At 38.1% G+C, this 17,337-nt stretch overlaps 1 protein-coding gene across 1 annotated transcript in view; it reads right to left on the minus strand.

Moving 5' to 3' along the window:
* The window catches only part of BZW1 (basic leucine zipper and W2 domains 1), an 88,950-nt gene extending 72,299 nt beyond the window's left edge, over window positions 1-16,651 (minus strand). Inside the window, exons 1-3 of the mRNA XM_053698716.1 lie at window positions 16,521-16,651; window positions 3,566-3,641; window positions 11-187 (exon numbers count right to left, since the gene is read on the minus strand). Coding sequence (XP_053554691.1) covers window positions 11-187; window positions 3,566-3,629 — 241 coding nt within the window. The 5' untranslated portion in view covers window positions 3,630-3,641; window positions 16,521-16,651. The remainder of the gene's footprint in view (window positions 1-10; window positions 188-3,565; window positions 3,642-16,520) is intronic.
* Window positions 16,652-17,337: the final 686 nt, after the last annotated feature.

A 17,337-nucleotide genomic window follows, 5' to 3' on the forward strand; every position in this document is an offset into this window, starting at 1 on the left:
ACCAACTTACCCAACATTCCACCAGCCACAAGGATATCAAAAAGTGTTTCTGCATAGCGGCGATAGTCTAGCTTTGCTCCAGAAGCATCAAGAAATTTTGCTACTGCTTCCAAATCGCTACCAGTTTCATTTAAGCCTTGAATAATGCAATCTTGAAATTGAGTAGGGTCAAACCTCTCCTTTTCATCTATGGCAAAAAAACAGACAAAACTTAAGTGATGTTATTCATATATATTCAAACGTGTAACATGTTTGTATGCACTGCTGCAAAGTCCAAATGGTTGGATGTTGGGATACACCTATAAAGAATCATTTTTGCTACTTATAATGGATGAAAATAAATTAGTTTGAAAAAGGACATAATATCCATATGCTAAATCACTTGAAAGTGATACTAAATTCACACTTCACTTTGCAGTGATCTCACAGAAATCTTGAGATCAAGATCTTCCTTAAAGTGACATTAACTTTTTTTTTTTCATGATTTAGATAGGGAATGCAATTTTATAACTTTTCCCCTACAGGAAGACATTTTTCTACAGATCATTTTGAAATTAAATTTTAAATTAGACAGTTACACTGTAGCGCCAGCTCAGCTGCAGCGTGTTGATTAACTGGAGAATAAAGCAATTTTTAAAGTTTTTTTAATATAGTGCAGTAGTTGAAAATTACATTGCAAAGAGAATTAAAGAAATTAAGTTTTAAAAATGTCTAATAAATTTGTTTCCTTTGCTCTTGGTATAACATCACATAAGGTAAAAAGGTATTAAGAGATGCATTGTTCACAAGAACGCATTGAAGAGAAACAAAGGAACACTCGAGTCAAAATTCCATGATTCAGATACAGCAGCAATTTTATCTTTTTATATTTACACTTTGAGTCACAAGCTCCTACCGAGCATGTGCAAGAATTCACACAATATATGTATATGGATTTGTGATTGGCTGATGGCTGTCACATGGTACGTGTATGCATTTGTGATTGGCTGATGGCTGTCACATGATACATGGGGAGTGGAAATAGACATAACTGAAATTTGTAGGAAAAAAAATCTACTACTCATTTGAAGCTCAGATTAAGTGCTATTGCAATGTCTTGGTATCGTGCATTTGTTTATGCAAATCTACTGTATTTACTGGTCCTTTAACGTCTTGAGTGCCAACGACGGCTCTTAGCCATCGCAAATTGTCCGTCAGGTGCTGACGACGGCTCAGACCCATCGCTAGCACTCACCCATCTTGAGAGCAATCTTGGGGCTCACATCTACTCCCACCCCAGCAATCTGGCCTGTATAGTTACAGGCATCACCAGGGCTTGACGTTTTGCACGGTGACGTCACGCGCAATGACGTCACCGTGCAAATTTAAAAATGTATGACAAGTATAGGGAGATGGGGCATGCTACTTAGAAGCATGTATCCCAGGCATCTAAGCAGCTACAGACCCCCAAGACCCACTGTTGGAAAGGTAATCTTTTTAAAATAAATAAAAACCAGCTTAGCACCCAGGTGGGAAATGGCTTAGCAGCCAAAAGGGTTAAAGTTACATTCCAGGCAAAAAAAAAATTAAAAAAAATTAACTCTGAATAGAAACATATTTGCAATATACATATATTGGCAAAAATGCTTCTAGTAAAAGTCATTTTTTTTGTGTGTTAAAGGGCCAACAAATACAATAGATTTTCATAATCAACAGATGCATGATAAGACAATACAATAGCATTTAGTTTGAACTTGAAATGAAGGACTGTGCACATTTTGATAATGGAAGTAAATTGGAATGTTTAAAATTGCATGCTCTATCTGAAACATGAAAGTTTAATTTTGACTCGAGTGTCCCTTTAACATTTTTCTCTGGATATGCATGTGAAGCATAACTAAATATTCTCAGTGCACAAGCATTTTAAATACTGCAGCTGCTCAGAGCTCCAGGCTTGTATCTTGTCAGCAATCAACAAATTGAGTAGTCATTAGATGGTACAAGCACCTTAGGCTCTCTGAGCATGTAATGTGTTTAAAATGCTGGTGCACACTTAAATACGCTTTTAAAATAGCTATAGATTTTATTAGAAGCATTTTTGCTAATACATGTATATTACAAAAATGCTTCTATTCAAAACTGATACATCCATGTGGATTCCAATTTTGGCTGGAATGTCCCTTTAAGGGCAGCCAGAGCACAGCACTGTTTGAAGAGAACAGCCTGATGTTAAAGCACTAACAGTTCCTGTATGTCTCCACTTCTATCTGCAAACATGTTGCATTTTCTGCGATGACATCTCAGATCACTGCATGTCCTGCCTTGGGGAACAATCCAACTGATTTCTATTATCTAATTTGTTTTGTTCTTAGTTGAAAACTACACCTAGGTAAGCTCAGAATCTGCTTATTGATGGATGCACATACATGCATCTTGTTTTAGCTAGCTCCCAGTAGTGCATTACTGCTCCTTCAGCAAGGGATACCAAAAGTACTGAGCCAATTAGATAAAAGTAAATTTGAAAGTGGTTTATAATTGCATGTTCTATCTGAATAAAAGAAAAATGTTTCCTGTCCTTTAAACTGAAGAGGGAAATAGAGACTGTCCCCGCACATGCCAGATGCACACTCCATTGCAAGTCCCAGGACTAGCACCCTGATTGGATGCTTAAAGTTCCTTTACAATGGAATGTAGCTACTGAGACCATTTTGAGGTGAAATGTCTTTTACATAGAAATGGTCATATGATTTTCTAGTTCGCTTTTTATAGCTATGCTGGACCACATTAAAGGGTATCATGTCCCTTTGATACATATCACCCAAAATATTTTACATTATATAATAAAAAATTAAAAAAAAAAGAGAAGAGAAGTGTTTTGGAAACTCTCTAGACCGAAAAGTTACTTAGAAATTTAAAGGATGAATCCTCACATCGTTAAACCATTAATTTCATGATTCAGAGAGCATAATTTTAAAAACTTTCCAATTTACTTCTATTATCAAAATTCTCTTGGTATGCTTTGTTAAAGCTGGCTGACCACATAAGGTGAGCCAATGAGAAGCAAATATGTGCAGTCACAATTGAGTAGTGCTCCAGAATCTATCTAGGTATGCTTTTTAACAAAGGAAGAGGTAAAGCAAATTAAATAGAATTAAAATCAAGAAAAAGTTGTATACTCAAAAAAAAAAAAAAAAAAAAAAAAAAAAAGTTTATTTGCTTTTGTTAATGCCAAGAAAATAGTTTGTGACAAGAGGTCACAATTTAAGGTTGGAGGACACGTTTTCTCACTGTAAGAGCAATAAAATTGTTGAACTCATTACCAAAGGAGGTAGTGAATGCAAATACCCGCCTAGATACATTCAAAAATTGTTTGGATACATTTCTGGCTAGAAACAAAATTAATGGATATGATTGCTTGTATTAAATGGGTCACCTTTTAGTGTGAATAATTTAAGCTCAACTGGAGCTTTTAGTATATTCGATTTGTATAGGTTGAACTCGATGGACTTTGGTCTGTTTTCAACCTCATCTGCTATGTTAATTTATCCTTTAGCATTGAAAGAAAAGATGGAACCCCCAGACTTACCTCTTTTGCGTGTTTTAAAACGCTGGCCAGATAGCGTTGGCTTTTGTTGCTTTTGATTATTCATAAAAAAGATGCCCTGAAAAGACACAATATCATTAGCATCTATTTAGCTTTATTATTATTTAGTTATGCAAACCATACAGAAAAGTAAAGTTACGGGTATGGTTACTAAAATATTAATTGAAAAACGGAAGTTGGCTGAATAGAAATACTACAGCAAGGCAGAGGACTTTTACAACAGAACAATCCATCTTTACACTTTTAAGCTTAAATGCAGACTTTTAAAGCACTAAAAAGATTATTGATCTTAAAATGACAGACTGAAGCAAGCCTGCTTTAGAGTATGACTTTTACATAAAAAATTAATGATACAATTACAAGCCATAGACTATCCAGAATAGTTTACACATTAATTCAGCTATCAAAAACAAGTATGTGAAGCATGTATCAGGGGTGTGGATCTTACATAGCAGGACACCTGGGACACGAGTAACAACGCACTTTATACTATTATAGCCATGGCTAGCCTTCTGCCGATGAAAGCCCAGATTGGCTCTTGCAAATAAGGCAAGTAGTAGGTGGAGTTTTGCCATTGCTCAACAACTGCAGTAAAAATAATGTTAATGTGCTTCAAAAACATTTAAGACTTGACTGATTTGTTATCCTATTACACAAAAGAAATGTCTTGTAATAAGGTGTTTACTGCCCCTTTAAAGGAAGTCTGTTGTAATAAAATGGCATTTATTGTAAAAGATGTAATGTTTTTATAGAAACAGATATTGACGGCAGATAAGAGCCATAGGTCCAGCAAGTCTGCCCGATATCACCCAACAGTATAAACTTATCTAGTTCGTAGGATAGCCTTACGCTTGTCCCAGGAATTTTTAAAGTCCCCCACAGTGTTTGTCGTTACTACATCTGGAGGAAGTTTATTCCATAAATCAATCACTCATTCTGTAAAGTAGTGCTTCCTCAAATTACTCCTGAATCTACTACCCTTCAGCTTGAGATCATGACCCCTTCTTCTTGAATTTTCCATTTTATGTAAAAAAAAACCCACAGCCTCAGTTTTACTAAGCCCTTTAACATACTTGAAAGTTGCAATCATATCACCTATTTCCCTTCTCTCCTCTAAGCTATACATATTTAGGTCATTGAGCCTATCCTGGTAAGTTTTATTTTTTAGACCATGTACCATTTTGGTAGCCCTCCTTTGGACATATTCAAGTTTGTTAATATCCTTCTGAAGATATGGCCTACAGAACTGCACACAATACCCAAGATGAGGCCTAACTAATGATCTATAAAGTGGCATAAGAACCTTACTATTTCTGCTGCAAATACCTCTACCAATGCATCCAAGCATTCCGCTAGCCTTACTCGCTGCAGGGATGCACAATTTATATCGCCCGACGCCTGGGACATGCAGTTTTGAGCACCGGGCCGGTAGATTTTCCCCACCTGTAGCCCTGCTGCGGGCTAGCAGTGCACCGTACCTATGGCAAAATTATTTTCATAACCCAGTGCTATCCGTGACACAAGGAACCGAGTTTGTGAATCTGAACTACGTCCATATAATTTATTTATGTGTAGACAATCTCTGTGGCTAGGCTGAAACTGGTATCTACATATCCCAGTATTCTGCAGCCTGAGGTGCGGCCAGCGAGTCACATACTATACTAGAGCCTAACAACCGGGGATGCTGACTGCCCCCTCCATACAACCCCGGACAGGGCAACTGGGATATCGGAAAATTTCCAAGTGGGCGGAGGCATCAGGGACCGTTGACTTATACAGAACTCAGGAAGCAGTCTCAGGGCACATTGATGGTTTGCTTACACTGCGCTCAGGAAGCAGTCTCAGGGCGCGATGATAGTTTTCTTCTCCAGGGCAGCTCAGGAAGCAGTCTTAGGGCATGCTAGAAGTTTACTTTTTATTTAATATATTGCAGATCCTGCAGATTCCCTCCCTGGTAGTCTAGTAGGGGAGCATTTGGTCTGCACCTGTCTGCTGCAGACCATACTAATCGCTCCCCTCCTGGTTCCAGCTCTGTGTGAGTGAGTGCAGCATGTACTGGCTCACATCACCGAGAGCCAGCCAGAATGTGCTATTAATGGTCTGCAGCAGACAGAGGTGCAGACCAAATGCTCCTCCACTAGACTACCAGGGTAGGAATATTTTTTTAAATGTTCTGCAATATATTAAATAAAAAGTGAACTGCAAATGGACAATAAATTAAAATCAAAAGGATTTTTTTTTCTTTATTAAAAAACAACCCCCCCCCCAAAAAAAAAAACACCCCACTACTACTCCACTGGACCCCCAGGGAATGTGATTGTGGGTATCTGTAAGTGGTTTTATCTGTGAGTGAATCCGTATATTTGCAAGAAACACCATTCATACTGACATTACACAGAAAAAAAAAAAAAAGACAAAGAAAAAGAGAAATCTCATTTGCACTCACACAAACACTAATATAGAACATACAAAATACATACGGACAACGCAAACAAAAATAATTACTATAAAAATTAACCCCTTATGGTTATCTGCAGATGAGCTGCAGATCTGTTTTGCACCGTAAAGGGTTAGTTTTTTGTTTAACCTCCTCATGACAGTGATTTTCAAAATACACAACTGTCACTAAGTGTCTCATTCATTGCAGGCGCACATTGTATGCCGCCTGTCTAACCTGAGGACCCCTTTAAGATTTTTGTTTTAAAATAAATGAGAAATAGTTTACAATAAGTATTAGGCCCAGAATTCCTCAAAAATATATTGAAATCCTAGGCACGTGTGTTCCCCAGATGAGGACAAATGAACTAATTTATTCAGTACTTCTCTTTAGGTGCCCTAGTCGTTTAAAAATAAGAAACTATTTTGTTTATCAGGACAAGTAGATTGTCATGAGGGGCAAGTAGATTGGGCTCCTACTTTAGTCCATTGGACAAGTAATTTTTTTTAAATTTAAAGTCTAGACCAAGGAGATAGTTTTTGAATTAGTTTATTGTGTGGGACGGTGTTGAATGCTTTGCTGAAATCTAGATATGCTACATCAACTGCTCCTCCCTTGTCTAATACTTCTGTTAAATAATCAAAGAAGTCAATAAGATTAGTCTGACATGATCTCCCTGAAGTAAAACCATGCTGAATTTGGTCCTCTAAATTGTTTGTCTTTTAAGAGGCTTTCCTTTAATTTCCCTACTACTGAAGTTAAAGGGACACTGAACCCAATTTTTTTGTTTCAGGATTCAGATAGAGCATGCAATTTTAAGCAACTTTCTAATTTACTCCTATTAATTTTTATTCGTTCTCTTGCTATATGTATTTAAAAAGCAGGAAGGTGATGCATAGGAGCCTGCCCATTTTTGGTTGAGAACCTGGGTTATGCTTGCTTATTGATGGGTAGATGTAAGCCTCCAATAACCAATCACTATCCATGGTGCTGAACCTAAAATGGGCTGGCTGCTAAGATTTACATTCCTGCTTTTAAAATAAAGATAGCAAGAGAACAAAGAAATTGATAATAGGAGTAAATTAGAAAGTTGCGTCAAATGTCATGCTCTCTGAATCATGAAAAAAAAAAATTGGGTTTAGTGTCCCTTTAAATTAACTGGCCTGTAGTTACCAGATTCTTCTCTGCTGCCCTTTTGATGAAGAGGTATTACATTTGCTATTCTCCAATCATCTGGGACAGCTCCTGTTAATAGTATCTGATTAAACAGATCAGTTAATGGGACAGTTAGCACTGATCGAAGTTCTTTTAAAACCCTTGGATGAATATTATCAGAACCCACTGCCTTTTTATCATTTATTTTTGATAATGCTAACAAAAGATCATGTAAAAAGGATTAGTGTTAAGCTGGTTTCTATTTTTCATAGCATCCCTTAATGTAGACATTCCATCTTCACAGTCTTTTGTGAAAACAGAACAGAAGTAATCATTGATTATGCTTGTCAGTGTTTACCAGTAAAACACTTCTGCTTTATAGCCACTAAGCAATTAGTACTCAAAGGGACATGAAACCCCAAAAAATGATTTCATGATTCAGATAGAGAACAACATTTTAAACAACTTCCCAATTTACTTATATTATCTAATCTGTTTCTCTCTCTAGGAATCATTTGTTGAAGAAGCAGCAATGCACTACTGGTTTCTAACACATGGGTGAGCACACATACATACACAGTCCAAGTAAAGGATAAGCACTCTCAGACCCCAGGCTGGGGTAAATATATACCAGGGTGCTAGATCAAAGAGATAGATAGTCCAAAAGAATGATAGCACTCACTGTTTTTCAGTAAAAAACTTATTAGAAAAGTTTAAAACAGAGTCCCATGACGTTTCGGTGCCCACTGGCACCTTTATCAAATGGAATCACCCATCTTGAGAACAGAAGGACAGTCCTGACATCCGGGAGACTGAATAAAATTCATCCTGACAAGCAGCCTTATATACCCTCTACTGTGTCTTAATTGTGGATGACGCCGTGTGTGTTTGCGAGGCCACGCCCGTTCCGGTTTTCCGCTCATTCATCATTGGAAGCCGTCACGCTCACACCCATCCTGGGTGTACCTTGTATACACATGGCTAATTACCATGCCTGGGCACGACAGCTTGTAAGTGCTGTTTGTAGAAAAAAAGTTTAAAAACATGCAAACACTTGTGTACAATAACAACAAGCAATGCAATAATGATTCCAATGATGAATGAGCGGAAAACCGAAAGGGGCGTGGACTCGCAAACACAAGTCGAGCCACAGCGTCATCCACAATTAAGACACAGTAGAGGGTATATAAGGCTGCTTGTCAGGATGCATTTTATTCCGTCTCCCGGATGTCAGGACTGTTCATCTGTTCTCAAGCTGGGTGATTCCATTTGATAAAGGTGCCAGTGGGCACCGAAACGTCATGAGACTTAAACTTTTCTAATAAGTTATTTTTACTGAAATCCAGTGAGTGCTATCATTCCTTTGGAACATACACACACACGCACCAATCAACAGCTAGAACCTAGGTTCTCTGCTGCTCCTAAACTTGCCTAGATAAACCTTTCAGCAAAGGATAATAAGAGAAGGAAACAAAGTAAATAGAAGCAAATTAGAATTTTGTTTAAAATTGTATTCTCTGAATCATGAAAGAACAAATTTGTGTTTCATGTCCCTTTAAATAGGATACTATACTGTAAAATGTTCTCTTTAAAAGCAATAGTAAATTCTTCCCTTTTTAAAAGAAGATCCGGTATGTTAGTTTTATTTTAGATGGAGTTTCATTCATCAGTTGTAATGAAGATGCACTTTAATTTTAATATAGATAAAATTGAAATTCCCGGCGCTCTGCCGCCCACTATAAAGTCAATATTTCTGTGAGGCAACGGTTTGAATTGTTCTCCAATTAAATCCGTTGGCTCACAGAAAAAAAATGACTATTCAAGTGGCCGGTGGAGTGCGGGGAATTTGAATTTCTTAACTATATTAAAAAGAAATTTATAGCGTATCTTCATTACAACTGATGAATGAAACTATCTAAAATATTGCTAACATTGCAGATCCGATTTTAACCCCTTAATGACCGCAGCACTTTTCCCATTTTCTGTCCGTTTGGGACCAAGGCTATTTTTAAATTTTTGCGGTGTTTGTGTTTAGCTGTAATTTTCCTCTTACACATTTACTGTACCCACACATATTATATACCGTTTTTCTCGCCATTAAATGGACTTTCTAAAGATACCATTATTTTCATCATATCTTATAATTTACTATAAAAAAAATTATAAAATATGAGGAAAAAATGGAAAAAAACACACTTTTTCTAACTTTGACCCCCAAAATCTGTTACACATCTACAACCACCAAAAAACACCCGTGCTAAATAGTTTCTAAATTTTGTCCTGAGTTTAGAAATACTCAATGTTTACATCTTCTCTGCTTTTTTTGTAAGTTATAGGGCCATAAATACAAGTAGCACTTTGCTATTTCCAAACCATTATTTTTCAAAATTAGCGCTAGTTACATTAGAACACTAATATCTTTCAGGAATCTCTGAATATCCATTGACATGTATATATTTTTTTTTAGTAGACATCCCAAAGTATTGATCTAGGCCCATTTTGGTATATTTCATGCCACCATTTCACCGCCAAATGCGATTAAATACAAAAAATCGTTCACTTTTTTACAAATTTTTTCACAAACTTTTGGTTTCTCACTGAAATTATTTACAAACAGCTTGTGCAATTATGGCTTAAATGGTTGTAAATTCTTCTCTGGGATCCCCTTTGTTCAGAAATAGACATATATGGCTTTGGCGTTGCTTTTTAGTAATTAGAAGGCTGCTAAATGCCACTGCGCACTACACGTGTATTATGCCCAGCAGTGAAGGGGTTAATTATGGAGCATGTAGGGAGCTTCTAGGGTTAATTTTAGCTTTAGTGTAGTGTAGTAGACAACCCCAAGTATTGATCTAGGCCCATTTTGGTATATTTCATGCCACCATTTCACTGCCAAATGCGATCAAATTAAAAAAAAACGTTAAATTTTTCACAATTTTAGGTTTCTCACTGAAATCATTTACAAACAGCTTGTGCAATTATGGCACAAATGGTTGTAAATGCTTCTCTGGGATCCCCTTTGTTCAGAAATAGACATATATGGCTTTGGCGTTGCTTTTTGGTAATTAGAAGGCTGCCAAATGCCGCTGCATTTCACACGTGTATTATGGCTAGCAGTGAAGGGGTTAATTATGTAGCTTGTAGGGAGCTTGCAGGGTTAATTTTAGCTTTAGTGTAGAGCTCAGCCTCCCACCTGAAACATGAGACCCCCTGATCCCTCCCAAACAGCTCTCTTCCCTCCCCCACCCCCCAATTGTCCCCGCCATCTTAAGTACTGGCAGAAACTCTGCCAGTACTAAAATAAAAGCTATATTTGGGCTTTTTTTGTGTTTTTTCTTAGCATATTTACATATGCTGCTGTGTAGGATCCCCCCTTAGCCCCCAGCCTTACTGATCCCCCACCAAAGAGCTCTCTAACCCTCCCCCTCTGCCTTAATGGGCGCCATCTTGGGTACTGGCAGACAGCTGCCAGTACCCAGTTTAGTGAAAAAATTTGCCTTTTTTAAAAAAAAAAAAAACCCTTTTCTGCAGTGTAGCTTCCCCCCCCCCCCCCCCCCCCAAGATCAACCCCCCACCCCTTCCACATCGCTTAGCTGTTTATTTACAGCTTTCAAAAAGTAATTTGTTTGTACTTTTTAAACTTTAATTTTCTGTAGTGTAGCGGTTCCCTCCCGCTCCCGCCCCGTGCGCGCTCCCGCCCCTCCACTCCACTGGGCACATCGATGGCCGCCCACCCGCCTCCCAGCCTTGCTCCCACCCACCAACGATACCGGCCACCGATGTCCGGTGCAGAGAGGGCCACAGAGTGTCTCTCTCTGCATCGGATGGCCAAGGGGGGTTATTGCAGGATGCCTCCATATCGAGGCATCACTGCAATAACCGGAAAGCAGCTGGAAGCGAGCAGGATCGCTTCCAGCTGCTTTCCAGACCAAGGACGTACGCCACACGTCCTCGGTCATTAAGTGTATTTTTTTTGAGGACGTGTGGCGTACGTCCTTGGTCCTTAAGGGGTTAAAAAGGGAAGAGTTTACCATCACTTTAATATGTTCACAATGACAAATGTATTCAATTGTTTACAAATAGCTCCTTCACCTTTGGCCATTTCAAATAGCTGAGTTTGCCTGTTAAAACTGCCTACACTGAAAATGTCAATAGTGCAGTACTAGATATTAAAGAAAGCTATGCAAACAAGAGTCTGCAGGAGAGATCCTAGATAATTATAAAGGGTGTCCCTGCAAGTGGTTTGAATGCTTTATATATAAAAAAAATTAGTTTCTCTTTGTATTATGTGGTCTTTTGCAGTCCGTGATTTCAAGAGTGGGAACCAAATTTGGATAATAAAAAAAAAAAAAAAAAAACCTTAAAAAAAAAAATCACACAAAGAGGGGCGTGTCTCTGGGCAGCACCTTGAATGCATGCAATATCAGTTGCTCTGAGTGGAACATTGATAATTTGCCCGTTATCGGTGTCTAAGAGGGTCAATCCATCTACCTCAACCTGATATCTAGAAACTACACATTCAGCTGAATCGAATAATATTGGGTATTCCACCCCTGATAACTGATCCGGAGCGTTGGGGCCTAAGGCAGACTCCCTAGTGAGAGGCTTTCAACACCCCCCCCCCCCCCCGGTATATTACAAGCCGGGTAAACAGTGTGATATCACTGTAAATTCTAGACCCTACAATCAAAGCAGGACGCAAGCAATGGAACATAAAAAGATCATTGATATGATAAGCTCAATCCTGGAGTCTTATAGAGTTAAAATCTGTAATGACAGAGATGGCATTTAGATTTGACTTCAACAGCCACGTGAACATTGAGGAGCAGCCACAAGAAGCAAATCCACTCATACATCACCAGGAGCTAAACACAGCAGAGGAGGAGAGAATGGTAGTTACTGTCTAATATAAAGGACAAATATTTTCCTGGTGTTAACAGAGAGTTCGATCATTCAGGGACTGATACCGCAACTACAGGCACAGCCTCATCTGCCCCTGTTGTGTGCGCGCAGCAGGCCTGTAAAGCTCCACACCTATTACCACCATAGAGAGATCCGGACCGCAGCATCCACCGAAATACGGTGAGAAACATAGGAGAGGATAGGTTGATCTCGCTACATCTGCAAACGGTACACATACCTCCAAAAGTAACGTGTCTGGTCACATTAGCCCCATCTGGAACCCCGATAGTGGCCGGCGTGCTCGGGGTCTCACAGAGGCTGAGGTACTATTATTAAGCCGGACGGCTCCGCACCCAGAGCCAGCATGTCATGGAGGACACAGAGTGCAGCTACTCAGGAGCCACTTATGTTGGCCAGCTCAGAAGTTTCATGAGAGACATGACCTCCCCTATACAAACATTAAAGTAGGAGTTGGTTGAAAATACTTTATTTGATCCGTTAAAGGTCTGGTGATGGGATGTTTTCAATGCCAGAACTCTTCAAGAAAGTCTCATTGTTGTGTACTTGGCGTTTTGCCCCTGGCCTTTTTCTGAGCCACGATAAAGGTTTTAATATATCTATATAATATTAAGGTCAGGGTTAGGATGGCTGATACTATCATCACTAGAACATTTGGTATGTTTTGAAGAGAGATATAGATATATTTAGGCCTAGTCTTAAAGTCACTATAGTTGGATTCATGCCCTCACATACTTTTTAAATGCAGTATGTGAGTTTTAGCATTAATACACCTCCAGAATCACCAGTCTCCCTATAACCCTGTATAGACAAGGAGGATAATACTGGTATGATTCCCTGCATTCACCCAACCTGCTGGGAGACTATTTTACCCCTCTATATACTGGCCTAGTCTTAAAGTCACTATAGTTGGATTTATGCCGTCACATACTTTTTAAATGCAGTATGTGAGTTTTAGCATTAATACACCTCCAGACTCACCAGTCTCCCTATAACCCTGTATAGACAAGGAGGATAATACTTGTATGATTCCCTGCATTCACCCAACCTGCTGGGGGACCATTTTACCCCTCTTGGAAGCTTTATACGGCAGAGAAAATTAAAAATTGTACAATCCAATACCAGACTATGCAAGTATATGGTGACATTATAGATGAAATACCCCTCTAAGCTCTATACTAGGCAGATTCAGGGATTTCTTTTATATAATGGGTGCGATTTCTTGCAGCTGTACCTAGAGTGGATTAAGATATGTTCATCTTACTTATACTATTGCTAGTTTATTTCCTCATAGTTGAAGTGCTTATTTACTTATTTTTTTTCTTCTCATAAGCTTTATTTCATATGCAATTGTTACATATCATTGCTGGTTTGTAACTATAGTTCTAAGGACCCAAGAGTAGCTCTAAATGCCCACCTACATCTAGTACATACCCTATACCATGTTCCCCAATTAGTACATATTATTGAACAAGGCCCAGGGGAGGCCATTGCTGTACTTTGGGGGATTCCAGATTTGTAAGACATTCTAGCTATAAATAAGGGTTTATTGTACGTTATCCTGGAACAACAAAATATAAAATTTGAGGTTAACAAAAAAATAAAAGAAATCACACAAAGAATGATGGATTTCCAGATGTGTGACAATCACCTATTTTAAAGGAATATGTGCAGCAATGCATTTGTCACATTTTGTAAAAACACAGGAAGGATTTATCCTGGTAAGCAATTATTTTCACATTGGTTAGTAATGAATAGGAAGACAGCCAAGGAATCATTCAAAATGAAACATGGCATTGAAATGTAGTAGAAAAAAAAAAAAGTCTGGCATTGCAAAAGCTTCTTTCAGGTAACGTACAGATAGGCAATACAATGTCTTCATCATAAAAACTACACACATTCAACTGAATTTGAAATATAAAATTCAGCATTGATTCTTAAAGGGATAGTCTAGTCAAAAATAAACGTCCATGATTCAGACAGAGCATGCAATTTTAAGCAACTTTCTAATTTACTCCTATTATCAATTTTTTTGTTCTCTTGGTATCTTTCTTTAAAAAAGCTGGAAAGTAAGTCTAGGAGCCAGCCCATTTTTGGTTCAGCACCTGGGTAGCACTTGCTGATTGGATGGCTACATTTAGACACTAATCAGCAAACGCTATCCAGGTGCTGAACCAAAAATGGGCTGGCTTCTAAGCTTTACATTCCAGCTTTTTAAAATAAATATATCAAGAAAACAAAGAAAACTTGATAATAGGAGTAAATTAGAAAATTGCTGCTCTATCTGAATCATAAAAGTTTAATTTTGACTAAACTATCCCTTTAAAGGAACATGAAACCCAAAAAAATGTCATGATTTAGATAGAAAGTTGATTAAAATGGTATTCTCTAATTTACTTCTATCATCTAATCGGTTTCATTTTCTTGGTATTTGTTGAAGGAGCAGCAATGCACTAATGGTTTCTAAGTGAACACATGGGTGAGCCAATCACAATCAATATATATGCAGCCAATCAACAGCTAGAACCTAGGTTCTCTGCTGCCCCTGAGCTTGCGTAGATAAACCTTTCAGCAAAGGATAACAAGAGAAGGAAGCAAATTAAATAATAGAAGTAAATTGGAAAGTTGTTTAAAATTGTATTCTCTATCTGAATCATTAAAGAACATTTTTGGGTTTCATGTCCCTTTAAGAGTGATATCCATACTTGAAATTTACACTGCATCTTTTACCAGATAATCTTGTACATGACAAGATTTTTTAATTTAAAAGCATACTCTAGAATGCTTTGAGACACACACCAGCATATTTTAGATACTACTAGACAATCCCTTCATCATAAGAAAGAAGCACACAATTGATTGCAGCAGAGCCAATAAGTGCAGGCTGCATTATATGACAGCAGTTTATATCATACTTTGGAGACTTATTAAAAATTGAAGTCAAGCTACTTTTTCCTATATAAATATACGTAGGAGACAGAGGGAGTTTTTTTTTTTATAGCTTTAACAACCTGGCTCTCAAATTGTCTTCAAGCCTTGACCTAAAATTAAAAAAAAAAAAAAAAAAGGGGAGGGGATGCACTCTATAGTCACGTATTAATTTAACAAATCAAATGTGAATTGGTGCCAGATTAAACACCGCCAGATGTATGACCAAAAAAAAGTGTTTAGGAGCCTCTCACAAAGCACACACAATTTAATCTGATAGCATAAGTGACAATGATAGTTGATATTAGACAATCCTTTATAAATCAGACAAGGGTTAGGGTCAAATTATCACCATGCCCGTTAAAGAGGGGTATAATTAACATGCATGAGCAGATTATTTACATCAACCTATAATAAAGACAGATTACAGAACATGAACACATTTCAAAAGAATTATGCTGACCTTGCATAATTCTCTCTAAGCACATTCATTGGCACAAATGCTCAAGTAAATTTGTTACTAGGCATATTACAGCAGATTCTTGCAAATAGGGAAAACAAATGGATCCCAGGCAAGAATGCACAAATCAATTAAAACTAAAAAAGGTGTATGAAGATGGCAAAAGTGAACAATAGCCAGCCCATAAAGTAACACATTTAGGTCACATTAAGAATATTAAAGGCCAGTTAAGAGCCTTAGCACATAATTTAGATAAAATGCACAATACCCCAAAAAGGGACAAGTAACATTTCAGGAGCTATGTTGTATAGCTCCCAGGTAAATGTATACCCTACAAATCAATAAAACGGTAGGTGAGCAGACTACAATATGAATCGTATTATCATTCTTATCTAAAGTGTTGGATCTATGTATAGACCAGTCATTCTTATATCCTATTACAGAAAGGGATTGGCAAATACTGTGCTACAATTTTGTAAAGTTTGTACTTTTCGTGGGAAGATGTATGGAGGTGTGGTAGTGTAGGCTTTCATGTAAAATATGTACCTCTTCTGTTGTCTACAGCCCTGCTTTAGTGTATTAATCCCTACCACTGGCTCTTGCTGGATGGATATACTATATCGTGTATGCATATTTATACCTCTCTATACACACAGATTTACAATATATACATACATGTTATTCGAACTAAATATTCAACCTAGCTGATCTGTATTTTATACCATAGCCAAGCTATCAGTTACAAGGAAGACCAGGATGACAGGACAGATACCCATGGTCACACAACGAGAAGTTTCGCAATGAGTCCTGGTTCAGCAAGGGAAACGATGAGCCAGTTACATACAATAAGGCTCACATGATTAGGTCAATACTCCGATACAAACCCAAAATAAAAAAATAAAATAAAGAGCTAGTATCAGGCCTACACACTGCCATTTCTCGTAAGTATGTGCGACTGTATGCCAAAGAAGAAACGCCAAACAGCCAAAAGGAAAACGGTTTAGTCGGTCCATCCGTAACACATAGGGAGAACTCACCGAATGTAAGGCAGACAGGAAACGGGCCAAAGACGGGGCTGATGTAAATAGAAAAGAAACAAACACCGCGTTCGAGATATCCCCCCTTTGCAGCTCGACGACCGGGAGAGAGAAAGGCCGGAGCACGTCACACTACGTCACAGGGGGTGGAAAAAAATATGGAATGCACCATTGTACGTCAAAAGGGGTGCACACATGGGCACTAATAAAATAAATACAGTATCAGGCGGTTATGAAGTAAAATGCCTTTATATAATGTAAAGAGAGACAAACTATATGAGGAACCAAGACGCATCACTAACTTTAACATGTATTTTGTGCACGTCGGTAATTTTACTCTTGCCATATTTTTTTGACGGTGCCAACTGTAGGCGGAGATTAAAATCAGTGTGAGGAGTTTAATATAGAGTGTGGAGGAGAGGCCAAATCTAAAAGGCGTTCGATTCAAGGTAACTGTTATGAGTTTGGGTACTTTTCCATTAACGGACCGCTAAAATTTTCATTTAAAGGGATATGAAACCCAACATTTTTCTTTCACGATTCAGATAGAGCATGCAATCTTAAGCAGCTTTGTAATTGACTCCTATTATCAATGTCTCTTCGTTCTCTTGGTATGTTTATTTAAGCTTAGGAGTCGACACAATTTAAAACACCTCACTGGCCCATTTTTGGTTTAGAACCCTGGGAAGCGCTTGCTGATTGGTGACTACATTTGTGTCTAATGATGGTGGTTGAGCTTGAGCTTTTATCTTTAGCTGTTCGTATACACATTGAGCCACTGTCAGAGATGGCAGCCTTCAGACAGACTTAGCCAAAT

This window comes from Bombina bombina, chromosome 1 (genome assembly GCF_027579735.1).
Source record: "Bombina bombina isolate aBomBom1 chromosome 1, aBomBom1.pri, whole genome shotgun sequence".
NCBI classification, from domain to species: domain Eukaryota; kingdom Metazoa; phylum Chordata; class Amphibia; order Anura; family Bombinatoridae; genus Bombina; species Bombina bombina.